Source organism: Schistocerca nitens, chromosome 2 (assembly GCF_023898315.1).
Source record: "Schistocerca nitens isolate TAMUIC-IGC-003100 chromosome 2, iqSchNite1.1, whole genome shotgun sequence".
NCBI lineage: Eukaryota > Metazoa > Arthropoda > Insecta > Orthoptera > Acrididae > Schistocerca > Schistocerca nitens.
In genome coordinates, this window is record NC_064615.1 from 767606394 (window position 1) to 767626734 (window position 20341).

At 38.9% G+C, this 20341-nt stretch overlaps 1 protein-coding gene across 1 annotated transcript in view; it reads left to right on the plus strand.

Moving 5' to 3' along the window:
* Window positions 1-20341, plus strand: part of LOC126237005 (GRIP and coiled-coil domain-containing protein 2-like) — a 323096-nt gene that overhangs the window by 158006 nt on the left and 144749 nt on the right. The window contains exons 9-10 of the mRNA XM_049946730.1: window positions 3263-3369; window positions 14503-14655. Of these exons, the coding sequence (XP_049802687.1) occupies window positions 3263-3369; window positions 14503-14655 (260 nt within the window). The remainder of the gene's footprint in view (window positions 1-3262; window positions 3370-14502; window positions 14656-20341) is intronic.

A 20341-nucleotide genomic window follows, 5' to 3' on the forward strand; every position in this document is an offset into this window, starting at 1 on the left:
GTTGAGTGTGACAGGAAATGTGGATCTTGGCTTAACCACCCGAATGATGAGGTTGGTACGGATCTGATAAAAAACACCTCAACCACAAGGTCTGTTACTTGCCGATGGGATGGATTCTGTTGAGTGAAATAGGTTTTAGATGGCAACCTAGCGGAAAGCTGCCACATAACAGTAGTACAAGGCATCTCCAGGCAAATAGGCCTCCGTCTGGCAGCTGGTGCAGTAGTGGACTGGAGAAATTCTGGTGACAATCCTAGATTATCAAGGTGTGCTTCAGTGGTGTAAACATCTCTTGATGGCAACATTCATAAACTTTAATCAGGTGCATACAGGGGCTTGATTTTCAAGTAACCAAAGGCAAAAATAATATTAGGAACACCAAGACTTGATGCAGGTGTGGGCCAAGCTCCCTGAGCTACTAGGCCAACAGTGGTTGATTACCTTCCCTGGTCTGTTAATTGATGGTATAGAATCTCCACTGTCCCATCTGTCCTTGCAAAGTGTTATAATGACCTAGTTTGCTGTGGCATCAGTATGTACTTCTTATGCTCCCATCTTCCAAGAATGTAAACAATGGATGGAGGATGCTCACCTATCTTTTACTGTGAACTTTTCTGATGCATGTTATGAGCCTTTTTGTTTCACTTTAAGCTCTTAATGTATCCCATATCGCAGTTTCAGTCCATGACTTAATACACAATCTTCAACATCTTGATATGGTCACAAATAATACTTGCTCAAAATTTTCAACCATATCTGACTTATAGGTGACTTACTGTCATAGTAGCGGGTGAAGAAACAACTTTCTTTGATGACTTATGAACATTCAGTCCCCCAAACATGCTGCTCAAATAACTGAAGAATTATACTAGATCCAACATCTTATTTCTTGTCTTTTTTGACTGGCATCAATGGTGCTTTGTTAAAATGTAAAAAAATCTTTTAATAGCCTAGATTGCACACATATATAAAAATTAAAATTTGATAGCTACATTATTTTCAGTTGTCAATGCAACCATCCTCAGATCTGCAAATAAGCACAAAAAACATAAAATTGCCATAGAAAAATCTTTAATGAACATCATATAATAAATATTATGTCTCCCCGTGGAAACATTGAAACCACTGACTTTGGGTGTACATTAAAACAAAAACTGCACTTCCATTTAAATATATTTACATAAGCATTACAATGCAAAACTTTTTGTTGTATGATAGTTCCTGAAACTCTTTAGAATGGACTTTTTCCATCATTTCATTCGAATTATTTACAAATGAACTGCTATCATCAGCAAAAACCATTGTCACTTGTGTTTTCACTGAAACATCCCACTAAAAGCTCTACACTCTCTTTTTTGGAAAAGACTGTGCATTAAGAGTTAGTCATTTCGCGCCTACAAACTTAAATGTAATAATTACAGCTGTTCTCTTTGTTACTGAGTTAACATGAGGCTTCCCTGGATGGCAGTACTATGCAGCATTGATGCCTAATTCAGAAGGAATCAAGAATGTAAAATGGAATGTGTGAGAGCTATTAAAAATCATGTCAAAAGAGGCTAGATAATTTCAGGTAAGAACCGGTGCAGCCCTCACTTCCTCTCAAGTGTCCAGGAGAATCGCATGTGTCATCACTCGGTGTTGAGTGGTACACTTTTCCTTATAGCCATAAATGGAATTGTTGACTTGATGGACTAGTGGAAAACACCACCATTTATGTTGACAACTCTTGCATATGATACAGCTCCCAGACTGGCCTTATTTGTGATTCAACTTCAAGGGGCCATATGGATAGTCTTTTTCTTTGGCCCTCTACCATCCCTTCAGTTAAATTGCTCTTTGTCAAGAAACAGACAAGATTATGTCAAGTCTATCTTCAAACAAGTTATAAGCTGTCACTTAAAGCTCAGCCCTTTTTTAGCCATACCTCTTGAGGCACTGATCACACCACCCTTCACAATTGTAAAGGACACTGGCCTTGTCACAACTAGGCTGTGGGTGCCAGACATATTGTCTGGGACCACAATCGGCTTTTCAGATGTTAAACCCAATTCATCATTATGTGGTAATGTTGACCACTTGTGCCTCTCATGTGAGCACTGTTGACAGTATTCTGGCGAAAACTGGGATCCTATATATGTGGTTTCAGTGTAACCAACTCATCCTGAAATACACAATTGCCATCGACCAGTTCTCTGGACATTCAAATTACCAAATTATTTTTCCCATTGTTGGTGTGTCAACCCCCTGAAGACTGACTTAGGTTGGCATTCCAATTTTCAATATGTTTGGAAACTCTTCATAGTGACACCTCTCCTCACTTGAATGTATTTGTGGAGTGACCCCATATGCTCCTCTCTGATGTACAAACAGACCATAGGCCCAGTTAGATGTGCCTATTGGAAGGACTTAAAATCTTTGTCGCCCCTGTCATTAAGGAACATAGCTTTCCCTCAATCCTCCGTCAGTGTCAAGGTGCTGAAATCATATATATTGACAGGTCTAAAAATGCAGAAAAGATGAACTATGCTTTCACACTTGCTAGAAGCCATGAACAACACTCCCACTACTTAGGTGTTGATTGCAGAACTGGTAGCTGTTCTATAGCCCTCTGCCTCAGCAGTGTGAAAATTCGCAACCGATTTTTTGTACACAGTGTCTCCATGAGTCATATACTCACTATTGACCATTTCTACCTTCATCATGTAGTTGTGTCCATAACCCCAAGCCTTCCTTTATTATGATCTCAGTTGTACTACAGTCTCAGTTATTTTCCATACCAGTATCTGATAGAAGTAGAGTTCTTTCTTCTCCTGTGCCAGTCAGCTTCTGATACCTTGCTTGCTTGATAGAAGTAGAGTTCTTTCTTCACCTTTGCCAGTCAGCTTCTGATCCTTGCTTGCTTCAGCCATCATTCATAATCTTAAGAAATGTTAACATGGTCTGTAGTAGGCTGTAATGCGGTGTTTATTTAATCATGTGATAGCTAATTTAGACTAAGTGTCATTATCAAGCACATTTGTAACATCTGTATTTCATGTCCTCTGGAGGCTGTCGATCCCCACAAATATGGAATTCATAATCTTGCTTCCCAGGTAAAATAATTCTTGTACTCTTTAAACATATCTGTCTTAGGTTTGTTTACCCTTAAGTCACATTCTGTGCTAAGTATGCCATTTGTTGCTTTCAACGTGTCTTCTAAGACTGTTGCAATTCAGATATGTAGAAGTTCTGTAAGATGTGAACTATTGTTTTCCTGTTGTAGTGGATGTCGCTCGCAGTGAGGTCACAAGCAACAGCACGATCAGCAGAACTGAAGAACAAGCACGTCTTAAGGATCTTGAAGATACATTTGAAGAACGCTACACAAAGGTAGGTAATAGAATCTGCTTTGTGATTATTTTTTTTTAATGTTATTTTCATTTCTACCTTCATCAATTTATTGCTTACATCCAAGTAGTGGTTTCTTGCATACGATTTCTGTGACTTCCCTTCAGCTTATTACCTAGTAATTTATAAAACATTTTCCTTGTTCTACTTGGTACTTTATAAAGCATCATTTTCTTTATTCAATCAGATCTGTAAAGGACTATTAAAAAAGTATTGTAAAACCAAGAGGCAGCTCTCATAATGCAGAAGATCCTAAAAGCTTGCCCATACAGATTTTTGCTTAATGCCTTGACTCATCTTATGGAACAACAGATTGCAGGTAGCACAATTGTCATGCTAGTAGATGATTTCGCAGTCTCAAATAAGATGTGATATCTTTGTGTAAGCAGTCCATTGTGGTTGCATTTTATCTAGAAAACATATTGTTTCTGTATAGTGATGTGTGTTTCCATCCAGAAATATGAATGGAAAAAACTTACTGTAAGTATGGGTCCTTTCACTATCACTGCTGTATATAATGTGTCAGGCTTACCGTTCAATAGTAGCACATCGTAGGAAATGAATGTGTGAATGACAAAATGAGTACACAGTGACATCTTGTTAGAGTGAACCAAGGTGATGATGACACAGAATGTAGCTCTTTCCAGAAACCTAGGGTTTTGTACTTGATGTAAGAGACTTAAATAATTGCAATGAGAAACTATGTGAAGTAGGCCCACATTGTAAAAGATCCTTCTGTTGAATGTAGCTAAAATATGAATTGCAGTGTGTAGTCTTCTGCATTAGGTTGAGAATACACAGAAGAGACATTATTACTTGAAATTATTGCAAAAATGATCTAGTATGTATTCTAAACCTATACCAAGAAGACACTAAAACTTACTTACAAATAAAATATGCTATTATTATCTGTATATAAAGTAAATAGATGCATGTCAGGAAAATTATTGCTAGTTACTGCTGTAGCTGAATGGTCAATCTGTAGGGAAAGTGGGAGAGATTAAATTTCATGTAAGTAGAACAGTAAGAGACATATACTGTATAGAAAACATCCATCTGTTCCGATGATGTGCAGTTAATTGTCCACAGTAGATTAGACAGTTTTTAAGCTGTAAAAAAGTAAGTGTAACTTATGGTACCTGGTGTGATAAAACTGGCGGCAACATACCCTATTAGCCTACCATATCAGATGACTCTGACTACAACAAAAAATTATTATTATGTTGATGAAAATAATAAGAATAAAGAATATTGTAGGTGGATATGCAGAACACTCAAGAACAAACAGAAATTGTGGAAGACCGATCAATATATTTAATATTTTCCAATTAAAACTCATATCCACACGTGTCCACAAACTACCAAGAAAAGTCAAAATTTGGATATCTTCAAATCCAAATCTAGGATCATGTAGTTGCATTCAAAAGGAATATCTCTCTCAAGGTTAAAATAAAGATTTCTACCATCTAAAACAAAAAAGAAAACATAGAAAGTAATCAGGTACAACTCCAGTAGACCCAATTTGACAATAGAAAATGTACAAAAATTTAGAGAACAACAACTAAAAAAGGTCATTGGTGTGAACACAAGGCACAAATTACTAAAGCAGCAAAGAGAACATTAGGATTGGCCAAGTATAAAAAGACAACTTAGTGGATCGAGGAATGTGAAGGACTATTAGAACTAAGAACTCAAAAGAAGAGGAAGTGTAGATGTTCAAAAAAAAAGATCAACACATAGAAATCAGCAAAAATTGTCCAGGAAATCAAAAGAAGCTTTGAAAAATGTCACCTGATAGAATGCAAGCAAATAGGATCAAATAACAAAGAAAATTGTGCAATATTAGCAAAATATTTGAAATACTAGCAAAATATTTTGACAGGCTCTTAAATTGTCCAGTTTCTATAGTTGAATTAGAATTTCCAGCAATACCAGTGTGGGTTCTAGTAAAAATAATTATTTATCTAGCACCACACAAGGGATACTACCCTGAATGCACATACGTGTATTTTTTAATATCAGTTGCAGAGGAGGCTGTAAACAGATGAACAAAACGCTAAGTACTCCGCTGAGTATCTATAATTTTTATAGATTTTACATTTCATTGTATCCGTTACAGCCACATGTTATTCCCTCCCCAGTGATAAAATTGAAGTATTTCTTTGGGAAGTGCACTGTACATCCAGAACATGTAGTTCGTTGGATTGCCAGATGACATGCCGTAGCTTTGGTGACTGTAACTGGTTTTTTACATGGAGCTGCCATGGATTCTTCAGCATGAAGGGTGGCTTGAGTCTGTTAATGCAGATTTTTTTTGTGACCATGAGGTATTTCAGTAACAGAGAATTTATAGTGTGAATGTACCAGATATGGTCGATCATACGAGGTGTGGCTAGAAAAAAACTGGACTAGTACTGGTGAAACAATAAAACGAATGCAATAAGGCTGAAAGTCGCGTGGCCTGTCACGTGACTCTTGCTCCGCCTACTGTTCGAGTTTCATCTGCCTCCTGCACTCAGTCTGCCCGTGGTGTCTGTTTTAAGTAGTTGACATTTTGTCTGTGCGTCGGAAAATGTTGAGTGTACAGCGTGTTAACATCAAATTTTGTTTCAAACTAGGAAAATCTGCAAGTGAAACATTTGTAATGTTACAACAAGTGTACGGCGATGATTGTTTATCGCGAACACAAGTGTTTGAGTGGTTTAAACGATTTAAAGATGGCCGCAAAGACACCAGTGATGACACTCGCACTGGCAGACCATTGTCAGCAAAAACTGATGCAAACATTGAAAAAATCAGTAAACTTGTTCGACAAGATCGCCGTTTAACAATCAGAGCAGTGTCTGAGTTAACAGGAGTTGACAAGGAAAGTGTTAGGCAGATTCTTCATGAAAGTTTCAACATGAACAAAGTGTGTTCAAAAATGGTTCCAAAGTGTCTCACAATTGAACAGAAGGAACGCCGAAGAACGATTTGTTCTGACATCTTGGAAAACATTGAAAGTGATCCCACCTTCTTACAAAATGTTATTACTTGCGATGAATCATGGTTTTTTACTTACGATCCCGAAACTAAACGCCAATCGATGCATTGGAAAACTCCTGGTTCTCCACGACAAAAAAAAGCACGAATGTCAAAATCGAAATTCAAGGCAATGATGATTTTTTTGACATCAAAGGGATTGTGCACATTGATTGGGTACCGGGGGGACAAACAGTGAATCAGCATTACTACATTAGCGTCCTGGCTACCCTACGTGAGTGAGTACGGAGAAAACGGAACGATTTGTGGAGAAAAAAGTCATGGATCCTTCACCAAGACAATGCCCCAGCTCACAGTGCGTTGTCAGTGAAGACGTTTTTGGCAAAACACAACATTCCCATCTTAGATCATCCACCCTACTCACCTGATTTGGCCCCCTGTGACTTTTTTCTTTTCCCTAAAGTCAAGTCAGCTTTGAAAGGAACTAGATTTGAGACTGTTGAAGCAGTAAAAGAAAAAGCGACGGAAGTAATGTATGGACTTACCGAAAATGATCTGCAGCATTGCTATGAACAGTGGAAAATTCGTATGGAGCGGTGTAGAGACCGAGGAGGAGAGTACATTGAAGGAGATAACATGAAATTGTAAATAATTGTAAATAAATGTTTTTTCCAGCATCAGTCCGGTTTTTTTCTAGCCGCACCTCGTAGATAGGTTGTAGAGGTTTCTTCCATGCCTCATGTCTTATGAATACATGTGAAAAAATCATGGGTTCTGGATGTATGAAGGCAGACGTAGTGTAATGCCAATCATTAAATGAGGCCGTTTGATTTGTCAGGTTGAATGGCACAGTCCAGTGGAGTAGGATTAAAGAAATCAGCTGGAAGTCTAGTTGTCATGCTACAGGTCATTTTTGCTGTGGTGGTGTTATGTTCTGGAATCACGAGCATTGAGACTCCTTAAAATTGTTGGTAAGTTGTCAACTCAGTCATCTGAAATTCCAGGACCCTTAATGCTGTCTTGATGTTACAATGCAACCGTTGAACACTGGATGGTAACCAGCAGTTTTGATGTGGTGTATACTGAGGGTCTTTGTAAGGGGAGTGACCAGTTGACACTCAACTTCCATCCTGTGTCAATGGTGACGATTTATGGGACTCCAAACTGTGTGATGTACGATAATAAGAGAATACTGGCAACACTTCATGCAGAGATGCCCCTCAGTGGAACTGTCTCCGGCCAACATGTAGACTTGTCAGTCATTGTTAAGGGATAGATGAAGTCATGAGAATAATTAATGGTCCCATTAAATCAACACAGATATGACAGGAAGTGACTGTCAGATTCATTGAAAGCTCCACGAGCTCTGGTCATATGTTCTGAAATTTTTGCTCGTTCGCAGCAAACACGTTTTTGCCCACACCTTTACATATTATTTCTGCGAAGGCCAAATAAAGTGCTTTTGAATCAAGTCCTCTGTGTCTTTGATCCCAGAGTGAGCCAAGTCATGTTGTGTGCAGAAGACTTGCTGTCAGTAAGCTGAAGAAAGGTATGGCCGGAGCTTATCTGTAGCATAGCTGTGATCTATCAGGTAACAATATTGTTGCAGTTGCTAAGGAACAGGAGTCTAAATTCTTCACTTCGGCCATTTTTGAATCATTGATTTGTGTCTTAGCAATATCTTTATATGAATTGCTGGCTGGCAACATGATGTCTGCAACTCTGGAACATGTATAAGCAGCAGTGTTCTCTCCTCCAGTATCTTATGAAACATATGTGATGAACTGACCAAGAAATTCCAGATGGCACACTTGCCTGTGTGCGTTTTCAAGGCACTGTTTATAGGCAAATGTCAATGGCTTGTAATCTGTGAATATTTTTGAATTCTCTGTCTTTCAAATGAGAACGAAATTGTTTGACTGCCAGATATGCTGCCAACAATTTAAATTCTTAGGGAAAATAGTTACATTGTGTGTCAGCAAGAGACCTTGAGAAAGTCACAGATGTTTCAGATGTTCCTTCTTGCAATTGGCGCAGAGAAACTCCTGTAACATATTCCTAAGCATCAGCCATCAAAATTAAAGTAATATCTACTGTGAGATGACCAGGCTGAGTTTCATTAGGCATTTCTTCTTTTCATTTCTGAGCAGTTTATGTCTCAGTCCATATAACAGGATGATTACCCTTCCTCTTGGTGTTCTTGAACAAGTTAAACAAAGGTTATTGGATTTATACAGTATGTTGCAACATACACATGTAGAAATTCACCAGTTCTAAAATATGGCATAGTTTTGCTGCTGCTGTTGTAGGATGAGGGAAGCCCTTCCCTTTAATGTTGAAATTACTTGATGTGACACACAGTAAGCCAAGAATGGTATCTATTTCTGTTCAAAAATGCATTTCCCTACACTAATGTTAAAATGGAATTTGTCCAGCTGTTGCAGATGTGTTGTATGTTTTTCATCTGATGCTGAAGCAACGAGAATATCATCTAACTAGAAATAAACAGAAGGCAAATCATTCAAAATCGTTGGAATGTTTGTGCTGCACTCTGTAGGCCAAATGGCACCTTCAAAAAGTCCAAATAATTTGATAACAGCTGTTTGAGACACGTCTTCTGGTGTAACATGAATGTGGTGATACGTTCAGATAAGGTCCGTTATAAGAGAATGTCTTTCAGTTGGTGAATTGGATTGGCAGTGGAAATCTTGTAAACATAGTACCGGATAGTGGTAATTAGGTTTCTTCATGAGAATGTTAGAATCTCTCTTTAGCAAGTCTCGAAATTTATGCTGTAAGTCAATCAAAAACCCTAAACTGTCAGTAGGTACATTTGCAGAGCCTGTACTAATGATTAAAGTTTCTTAGTCAAATAATTTTTTTGACTTAACATCAAGCAACAGACCATAATAACTCAATAAATCGACACCAGTAATTGGCTGGGAAACATCTGCAAGAAGAAATGGCCATGGAAATCTGCACTGAAGGCCTGTTTCAAGGTTCTGTAGTTTTTACCATATCTGTGTATTGTAGAAGCATTTATGGCGTACAGTTGCTTTATCATAACACTTTTGTGGTCTAATATTTTTGCCGGCACTATGGAAATGTCTGCCCAGAATCAACCAAATTAACCGAGCGAGGTGGCGCAGTGGTTAGCACACTGGACTCGCATTCGGGAGGACGACGGTTCAATCCCGCGTCCGGCCATCCTGATTTAGGTTTCCCGTGATTTCCCTAAATCGCTCGAGGCAAATGCCGGGATGGTTCCTTTGAAAGGGCACGGCCGAATTCCTTCCCTAATCCGACGAGACCGATGACCTCGTAGTTTGGTCTCTTCCCCCAAGACAACCATCAACCAAATATTGAAGATATATTTTGCAAATCATTATGAACAAGTGAAGAGATGATTCAGCCTTCTCAATCTGTGATGCTACAGCTCCTCACTCTGTGCCTTGCCAAGTGGTTAGCGTAGTAGTTTTCCGCCTGACCATTAGTTGGCTGTTGAGAAATAAACAAACATGGCAGTCTGCACATTATCGCATTGTTTTTGAACGTATAATAATACCAGCACCTGGAGTGTTTCTGTGCATTATGCAGTGATTTCAATCTGCTTCTCTGAATCTGTGTCATTAGTTCTGCAAGCTGTCTTTCCAGGTGCGAAAGTTCGTCATCTTTAGATGAAGACAAACCTGTTTCTGTACTATATACAAACTGACTTGGCATTGTAATCTCTACGATTTTGTCAGCTATAGAAACGATTGCCTCGAGATTTACATCTTGACTAGTTACTAGTATAAAATATGTATTAGTTGGTAAGTCGTTGAAGAAATATGGTCCGTAGAAAATCATCAGTCCCTTGCATTCTGGCAAGAACACACATCTCTCTAAGCAAAGTAGATGGCTTTTTCTGCCCTAGTTCTACATCGGGTAGCAATTTTTTAACTTCGTGTGACTCTAATTCTTCATATTCTAAGGTAAAGCTTGTTTCTAAGTCTTTACATGGGGAAGCTAATGATGATTTGGACAAGACATTTGAAATTAGCTCAGCAACTTCAGTAGCAAGCAGTTCCAAAATGTAATTATACTTTTTCTCTTTGTTGCTAATATTTGCAATAATAAATTGGAACTACACTTGCAAAAACCATATCTTTACATCTTCTTCACCAGAAGGGTGGTATTTTCACTGCCACACACAATACTTACATACCAGTGTCGTTCGGTGGTGAATTTGCCATGAGAAAATGTATTTAAATAGCTGCAGTAAAGTTGACATACTGATTGAGTTGATTCTTGTATACCCATGATCATGCTAGGTTAATTATTTATTTAGCATCACACAAAGGAAGTGCATTTACATATATTTTTTAATACCCGTCACAGTGGAAACAATAAACAGGTAAACAAAAGGGTAATTACTCCAATGTATATCTATAACTTTCACAGAGTTTACATTTCATTGTGTCCATTACAGTCACACCAGAAAATCTTGAACAAAATTTCCCACTAATAGAGATAGAAATTCGTGTAGCCATAAAAACACCCAAAAACAAGAAAGCAAGTAGTGAAGATTTCATTATAGCAGAACTATTGAAACGGTTATAATCAAAGCTTATAAGCATAGAAATGAATACAAACAACAGTCAACAGTTACGGAGGAGTGTCACTTCTACCAGTGACATACAAAATACTGTCATAAATTCTACAGAACTGAACTGAAGAACTTTATACAAAAGCCCTGGGAGAATAACAAGATGGTTTTCAAAACTAAAGATCCTACACAGAACAGATTTCATTTAAATCAGTAATTTGCCACAGAATGTTATCCTGAAAATCTGTACTATTATATTTTTTTGATTGAAAAAGTTATTCGATTTGGTAGACAGAGAAACAATAGATAAAATCTTGGAGAATTTTGTGTTAAAGGAAAATTAGCAAACTTAATTCATGAAACTCTAAATTTATGGCAGAAATATCCCAGGCATTTGAAGCAACCTTCTGTTAGAGAAGGGGATGACTTATTAACTTTACTGTTTAACTACTTTAAAAAAATTCTAAGAATCTGGAATTTTAACTAAAAATTCACAAAATGGAACCAATAATTCTGAGAAGAAAACAAATGGAATGAAACTAAAATGCATGTCTTTTGCGAATGTTTTTGCAATACTTTCAGAAAATCTGTTAGAAACAGTTAATACTCAAATAAATCTTCTGGAAAAAGTAGCAAATGGAACTGGTCTATAAATTTAACCTGGAAAATAAAAAAACAAAATTCATGACTAATATGAAATATACACCAAAATACACACGAAAACAAATAGTTAAAATAGAGTAAGTTAATAAATTCAAACATCTAAGAGAAACTGTACAGCAGATTAGAATAGGAAGATTTGCAACTGATGTTAGAGTTAATAAAATATAAAGAGCATTTGGTGTAACAAAAAATATCTGTAACAATAATTGCAAGTCTAAAAAAGCAAAACACAGCTTCACAGTTGTATGGCCAGAATGTTGATATGCATGTGAATGCTAACAGTGAACTACAAACAGGATGGAACAAAAGTACTTGACAGGCAGATTATTAGAAAAATAATGAGTGCAATAGAAAGCACAGATGAGAAGTAATAAGGAGATCTACAAAGATACAGAGAAAACATCAGAAGTAATGTCAAAGTGAAGATTAATCTTCTTTGGACACCATATTGAATGAATGATAACAAACTAATAAAACAAATATATCCGTATCTTTTAAAAAAGAAATTGGCAGTAGCATGGATTACAGAAAGAAGAAAATAACTAGAAAGAAACAACATTAAAGATTTGGAAGTATCAGAAAAAAATCTTCATAGAATACAATACTAAATTTAGAAGGCATGAAAAGCAGAAGAAAAAAGAAATCAAGAATCACATGGACAGAAGGAAATAAAAGACAACATGGTGAGAAGATGGAGGAATACTGAAAAGGTTGGAAACAGCAAAGAAAGGAGAGGAAGTTGTTACATGATCCTAGTATTGTTTTGTGTCATTGTCTCTTCCTGAATTTTGTCTTGATAGTGCAATGGATGGAAAATGTCATGACTGTATACAAATCGTCAGTACCATGGTTAATGAAGAAAATGTACTTTGGTGCATGTAAAACTTCTTTTGCCCAGTAGTCACCAGAAAAGAAACTTGTATTCTGTCTATTACTATGATATAATATGTAGTAATAATAAAATCCACCAAAGATTACCAAAGGTGATTTCTCAATCTACACAACAGCAGCAGCAGCAGGAACTATGAGGTTTTCTTATGTGGTTATATTACTGAATCATGGCAAGGAGAGACTACAACAGACGATACATCAATTTCGGTGTGCGTTAAAGCATTGATTGGTGATCACTAACTCTTGTAAAATGGTTGAAGGCACTAGACCCAGTTTTGAAAACATGTATTTATTCACAACGCATGTGGTTCGTATCATCGCTTCTTCCTGAATTTTTTATTGACAGTGCATTTGATGGTAAATATCCCAATAGTATACAAAAACACACAAATCTTCAGCACCATGCTTAATGAAATGTTCTTTGAAATGTATTTTGGTGCATGCAAAACTTCTTTTGCCCAATACTCACCAGAAAATAAATTTATATTCTGTCTGTGTAAACACACAGTTCATAATTAGTGAACATTAGAAGACTGTCTCAATGATAATATGAAACAATATGCATTATGATTATCCATTACCACATACTGTGCTGTTCTTACCTATATTATGATATTATCCTGTAATTATTGCACAAAGTAGAGGTACTCTACAATTTTATGAAGTATGTTTAATTGTCCAACTTCTGGGGGGAGGGGGGGGGAGGCAGGAGGGATTGGAAGCAAAGGTATTTGAACATACAAAGACCTTGTTTGGTAAACAATTGCTCTAAATGCTGGGAAAATTCTACTATTGAAAGTAGTAAGGTGCTCAAACAATTTACTTCGATTTTTTCAAAAACTAAGGCCTAGTGGCATGAACCCTGTATGAATATATTTATAGAGAGTAAACTGCTTAACTTTTGTACCCAAAGTGAATTGCGTTTCTGGAGTGAGTTATCGGGTTAGACATTATGCTGCATGAAGTGGCATTCTGCCGCATTGACTGACAGTTTAAATATGGTGACTTATGTCTCCCAGTGCACCATTCATTCTGCATAGCCAGTAACAGTCGGGCCTTGGCACCTGGAGACTGTGGCCATGTGTGTGAGAGTTCTGTTTGGGTGACTCTGTATGTGGTTTCTACTTCTGAAGGTGGGCTTTGTCTGAAAACTTAAATTTTTCTAGCATTCATTTCATTGTGCCTCACTATGACTCAGCACCACCTACCTCCATGTGGTGAGTAGGAAGCCATGCTTTCTATATTGTTGTGACACTTAAACATTTGTATGGTGACAGATCAGGGCCATAAAAGCTAAGAGGTACCGCTAATTTTGTAAACAACATCTATACAGGTGTCAGGTCTTTGAATCAGATATTTACTATGACAATATTTATGCGTCATCAGTTTTTGATTTTCTCCTACTTCCAATTAAATCTTGTGAATGATGACTTTTACTATTGTATATCATGAGGCTTTTGTTGAAATGTGGTGCTACAGAAGAATGCTGAAGATAAGGTGGGTAGATCACGTAACTAATGAGGAGGTATTGAATAGGATTGGGGAGAAGAGAATTTTGTGGCACAACTTGACTAGAAGAAGGGATTGGTTGGTAGGACATGTTTTGAGTCATCAAGGGATCACAAATTTAGCAGTGGAGGGCAGCGTGGAGGGTAAAAATCGTAGAGGGAGACCAAGAGATGAATACACTAAGCAGATTCAGAAGGATGTAGGTTGCAGTAGGTACTGGGAGATGAAGAAGCTTGCGCAGGATAGAGTAGCATGGAGAGCTGCATCAAACCAGTCTCAGGACTGAAGACCACAACAACAACAACAACATACAATCGTCAACAGTCTTGCAGAAAAAACTTGCATGGAGCCACTAATATTGTTCTGTATTTGCTTAAGGGTACATTGGCACAAATTAACTACTGCAGAGAAGCCTATAAAATTTAAAACAAGTGGAGAATAAATTACCTGCTGAGTACTTTTCTTTTCTGTGGTGTCAGTAGCTGCGGACAGTTGCGGTGAGGCTGAAGAAGCGTGTGGCGGAGCTTACAGCCCACCTGACTCAGCTGGAAGCTGAACGCAATAAACTGTTAGCTGATAAACAAGAACTTCAAGCATGTGTCACACAGATGTCAGCACAAGCAAAACATCTTCAGGTAAGTTTAATTGTAATATTTCACTGAATGTAAGAATACCCTACTACTGTTCCATAGTACATTCTTTTTCTCACCATAGCTGTGTTCCTGCTAAAGTGGCCGGTCACTTCCATCGTCATCATTAGCACCCGTCCTTTACACACATTTACTTGTCACACTTGGTTTGTGTATGCCACAAATTTTGTGATGAATGTCAGAACCTGTGAAATCTTTTGCCACCAAAAGCCTGTTACACAACATATTTCACATTTGATGGCTTTTCTGGTTGCAGCACTCAATTGCAGTGGCAACCATAGTGCTGGAAGGGAGTACGCAAACGGCTCACATAGTGAAGCAGCTCTTTGAAGTCATTCGTGTTGAAGTGTGCGGCATGTTCGGCAACTGGATGGTCGAGTTTGTGGCTTGTCACAGCTGGGTGGGGGCCATTCATGCACGTAGACAGTTGGTCACTTGTCATGCCTACATAGAATGCTGTACAATAATTGCAGCATACCTGATATAAAATATGGCTGCTTTCATATGTGCCTCTGCCTTTCATTGTGAAATGCCTGTGACTGAACTGTGTTAGTGGTGAGCGAGTGTATGGGACAGGCCTTGCACCTGCGTTGATCACAAGAGATGGGTTGACCACAAGTGAATGACCCTTGGAATGTAGGATTGGGTACAGGATTAGAATAAGGATGGACTACTCTGAAAGTTGAGTGGACAGCAGAGCACTACTATGGGTAATAAGGGTAGGATTTTGGGTAAGTTACCTCTCATCTCACGGCATGATGAGAGGTATCGGAGCCTTAGTGAAGGATGTGACTGACCTTTTCAAAGCCAGGATGACACTGAATGATCAAGGACTGCTGGTCAGTATCTGGTTAACAAGCTTATTGGTGTCAGAGTAGGAGATGGCAAGGAAGACCCCTGTTCAAGTGAAACAGTAGAGAAATAGCTTGAAAGTGGTTTGATGAACCCTCTGCCAGGCAGTTAATAGTGAAATGCAGAGTAGTCATTTAGATGAAGATGTAGCTGGGTAACTTATTGTCTGTCAGTAAAGACATTGATAAGGTTGTTGTTATATTACTACGCCTGCTTTCTGCTGCAGATGAAGCGTCCATGAATTTTGGGGCTGTCAGGAAGAGATTTTTTGGCATGGAACAGGAGACAGCTGTCATAGTGGAGGTAATGTTAGTGGTTGATTCGCTTGATATGTACAGATGTATTTACAGAGTCATCTGAGAGGTAAAAGATCAACATCTAGGATGGTGGCTCATTGAGTTGAGAAGGACCAGGTGAAGCTGATTTGGAAGTAGGTGTTGAGGTTATCGAGGAAATAGCAAAGGCTGTCCTTGCCATAAGTCCAGATCATGAAAATGCCATCAGTAAACCTGAACAAGACAAGGGATGTTGACTGGATAGGAAGGATTCCACCAGTTGATCCATAAATAAGTTCGCATAGGATGGTACCATGTGAGTACTTGTGGCAGTATCAGGGATTTGTTTGGGATGAATCTGTCAAAAGTAAAATAATTGTGGGTCAGGACATAGTTGGCTAGTCTTGTCTATACCTATTCCGATTCTTCTCTCAGTCCTGCATCCCCTTGTGGTCAACTCAGGTGCAAAACCATTTCCAGACATCCATTCACCACCCCCTACTGCAGTTCAATCACAGTCATTTCCTACCCAATAAGAGGCAGGGCTACATCAGAAAGCAGTTGTGTTATGTATCAGCTATACTACAATTACTGTACAGCATTCCATTTGGGCATACCAAATAACAAACTGTTTACTCGCATGAATGGCTCCCACCAAACTGTGGCAAACAGCAAACTTGACCATCCAGTTGCTGAACATGCAGCACACATCAGCACAAATGACTTCAACAGTTGCTGCACTATGAGGGCTATTTTGATACTTCCGTCCAGGACGGGTTTCTCTTAACTATGCAGGTGAGAATTCTCTTTCCAGCACATTCTGCACTCTCACATCCCCCTGGCCTAAACCTCCACTAACCTGTTTCCCACTGCCTCGTCTTACCTTTTCCATTCTCTCGTCTGTCCCACCACTCCTTCACCGTTGAGATCATTTGCTGCCTTCTCCCACACACTTCTCCCCCCACCCCCACCTACACGCGTATCTCCCCTCCCTCCCCCTCCTTTTCCACCTCTCCCTGCCTCCCGTCATCTCCAACTTCCTCCCTTCTTTTCCTCCCGCCCTCTTTCTATATCTGTTTTAGGCTCTACCCTCTTTACTCCTGTCATCTTGTGTAGCCGATGAGTCATCTGTCGAAAGACCTGCTTCTTTCCCACTACCCCACCCTTCCCTGCTCCCTCCCCTCAGAAGAAACTTGTACTTTGGTAAACGTGACCTCTTGTCTGTAAAGTGACATTTGCCCTGTAAACAAGTGAAAGTTGTGCATGAAAACAAATAATACTGTATATACAAAAATAATCTGCACCCTTGAGTTATACATGCTGCCTGTTTTAAGGGAGGGAAAAAAAGCAAATACTGCCTTCATTTTGTGTTTTTGTTTACAAAAAAAATTATAATGTGATGTTTCTATTCATCATCACTTGTGGAAGAATCGTTGTTGTCATCTCCACCTTCCCACAGAACCTCATCCTCTGTTACATCCATTGAATTGTGATACTACATTTTTTGAAGGATTTTCCCACCAGTGGTAGCGGAATGGAGCTTTGTACATTTCACTCTCTCATAAATCCTAGACAGATCCGGCCACTCGATTTTCCATTCGGCATGAACTTGCAATTTTCGTTGGCCATCAGTTGCATATACTGCTGTGTAATTTCAGCTTTGAATAGCTGATTTATATACACATGTAGTGGTAGCTTTCATCCTTTATCAGACACACAGAACATTAATGTACACATATGTTTCTCATAGCCACCAGTTTGTATCATGAGACTGGATTCCCCTTTCTTGTTCATGGTGTTGTCATGCGGCATCCCATTAGACTGGCATCTGACTCATGTTACCAGTTTGCAATAATGTGTAGGAATCTTCATGGTGCAAATTTATCAGGTAGCAATGAAAATTCACAGCTTTTTCTTCATAATCACCTGGAAGCTGTTGAGCGGTGGTAGCTTTCCTCCGAAAGCCCAATCCATTTCGATTCAAAAATCTTGGTAGCTTTGAAACTGGCGAAGCCTAGTTCTTTCTCTAAAACTCCTGCTTTGAGTTGGCACATTTCACTAGTCACCATGTATCCGTGTTGTCACTTCTCATCTACATAATTGCAGAATCTTTTTTTAAAAAAAAAGGCCAAGATGCTTCACTTTTGGCCACGAAATGCCTGATGATTACCATTCATTTCTGGAAGCTGTGTTTTGTTTTTTTACTTGTCGCAAATACAACCTTCACTCATATCATAGTTTCTTCCTGCTAAGTGGTTTCCAGTGTTCTCACTTCTTTAATAAAACATTTTCTTTAGCTGTGCACAAGCAATAACGGCAGGTTGTAACCATAATTAACAACTTAACATGTGGTTAATATATCACTTCTGTTGGGCTGCTGACACATTACAGACTAAGATGAGAACAACTCTGTTGTGTAATGCATTGTGTATTGTTGGAGGCGGAGCAGTACCAGCCTTGTTACAATTAATATGTGCACCCCAGTTTTTCGTCCTTACATTCAGGAAAAAATATGCATGAATTATTTGCATATATATGGTATTTCCATGGGAAATGCACTTCATACTCGTAAAAGATTTTATAACTGTAAAGCAGATGCAGTCTATGCCGTGACTGGTTGCTTTCCGTAAGATAGTTTAGTATATGTTTCTTTGGCTGCCTGGTAAGTAAAAATGTTATCAATGTTTATTTCTATATTGTTTCATTTTTGGTGATCATCTTGTCAGTGTAAATTCTGCCATTTGTTTTCCATCTCCTCCACATGCTCAACCCTCAATTTGGTATTCGTTTACTATTCAGACTATTGGTTCTTTAATATTATTTGTCTAAATTACAACTGGAATATAAGTTGATTACTAAAAACAGAGCGAAAGAAAAAAATGAAATAGCCAGTTTATGCAAAATGTGATGCAAACAAGTAGTCAAAGGTGCTGTTGTTACTTGCATGTGTCAGTGCACTTTGTGTCTTCTGTTTTTTAAGTTATGAGAAAACTATCCCTCATAATTCATGCATTATATATGTAGTATCAGGGCAGTGCACTTTGTGTCTTCTGTTTTTTAAGTTGTGAGAAAACTATCCCTCATAATTCATGCATTATATATGTAGTATCAGGGCATAAGATGGTCTGAAGAGGTTCTACTTCTGTGTTGGTATATAATGACTCGGTCTTTTGTATTGATGAAAGTGGAGGAATTAATTGTCGTTCACTATGTGATCAAAAGTATCCAGACACCTGGCTGAAAATGACTTAAAAGTTCATGGCTGGAATTCAGTATAGTGTTGGCCCACCCTTAGCCTTGATGACAGCTTCCACTCTCGCAGGCATACGTTCAGTCGGGTGCTAGAAGGTTTCTTGGGGAATGGTAGCCCATTCTTCACGCAGTGCTGCACGGAGGAGAGATATCGATGTCCGTCGGTGAGGCCTGGCAAGAAGTCGGTGTTCCAAAAAATCCCAAAAGCATCGTAAAGGACTCAGGTCAGGACTCTGTGCAGGCCAGTCCATTACAGGGATGTTATTGTTGTGTAACCACTCTGCCACAGGCCATGTATTATGAGCAGGTGCTCGATTGTGTTGAAAGATGCAGTTTCCATCCGTGAATTGCTCTTCAACAGTGGGAAGCAAGAAGGTGCTTAAAACTGCAGTGTAGGCCTGTGCTGTGATAGTGCCACACAAAATTACAAGGGGTGCAAGTCCCCTCCATGAAAAACACGACCACACCATAACACCACCGCCTCCGAATTTTACTGTTGGCACTACACACGCTGGCAGACGACGTTCACTGGGCATTCACCAAAACCACACCCTGCCATCGGATCGCCACATTGTGTACCATGATTTCTCACTCCATACAACATTTTTACACTGATAAATTCGTTCCATGTTTACACTCCTTATGCCAAGCGAGGCATCGTTTGGCATTTACCCAAGCGACGCATCATTTGGCATTTACCGTCATGATGTGTGGTTTATGAGCAGCTGCTTGAGCATGAAATCCACATTTTTCTCACCTCCTGCCTAACCTTCATAGTACATGAAATGGATCGTGATGCAGTTCAGAATTCCTGTGTGATGGTCGGGGTAGATGTCTGCCTATTACACATTATGACCCTCTTTAACTGTCTGCAGTCTCTGTCGGTCAACAGACAAGGTTGACCTGTACGCTTTTGTGTCCCCTCACATTTCCACTTCACTATCACATTGGAAAAAGTGGATCTAGGGATGTTTAGGAGTGTGGAAATCTCGCACACGGACATACGACACAAGTGACACCCAATCACCTGACAACGTTTGACGTCCAGGAGTTCTGCGGAGTGCCCCATTCTGCTCTCTCACAAGGTCGCTGATACGGAGTAACTGGCAGGCACCTAATATGAAAAGTGCATGTTTGTGGGTGTGTCCGGATGCTTTTGATCACATAGTGTGTCATAATGAGAGAGGTATAAACGCAGTGCTAACTTTGTCAGGAAAAAAGTATGAGGACCGTTGAGCAAGTAAAGCGACACATCTTTTTTCTGAAAACAGGGTGGTTTTATTCGGAATTCC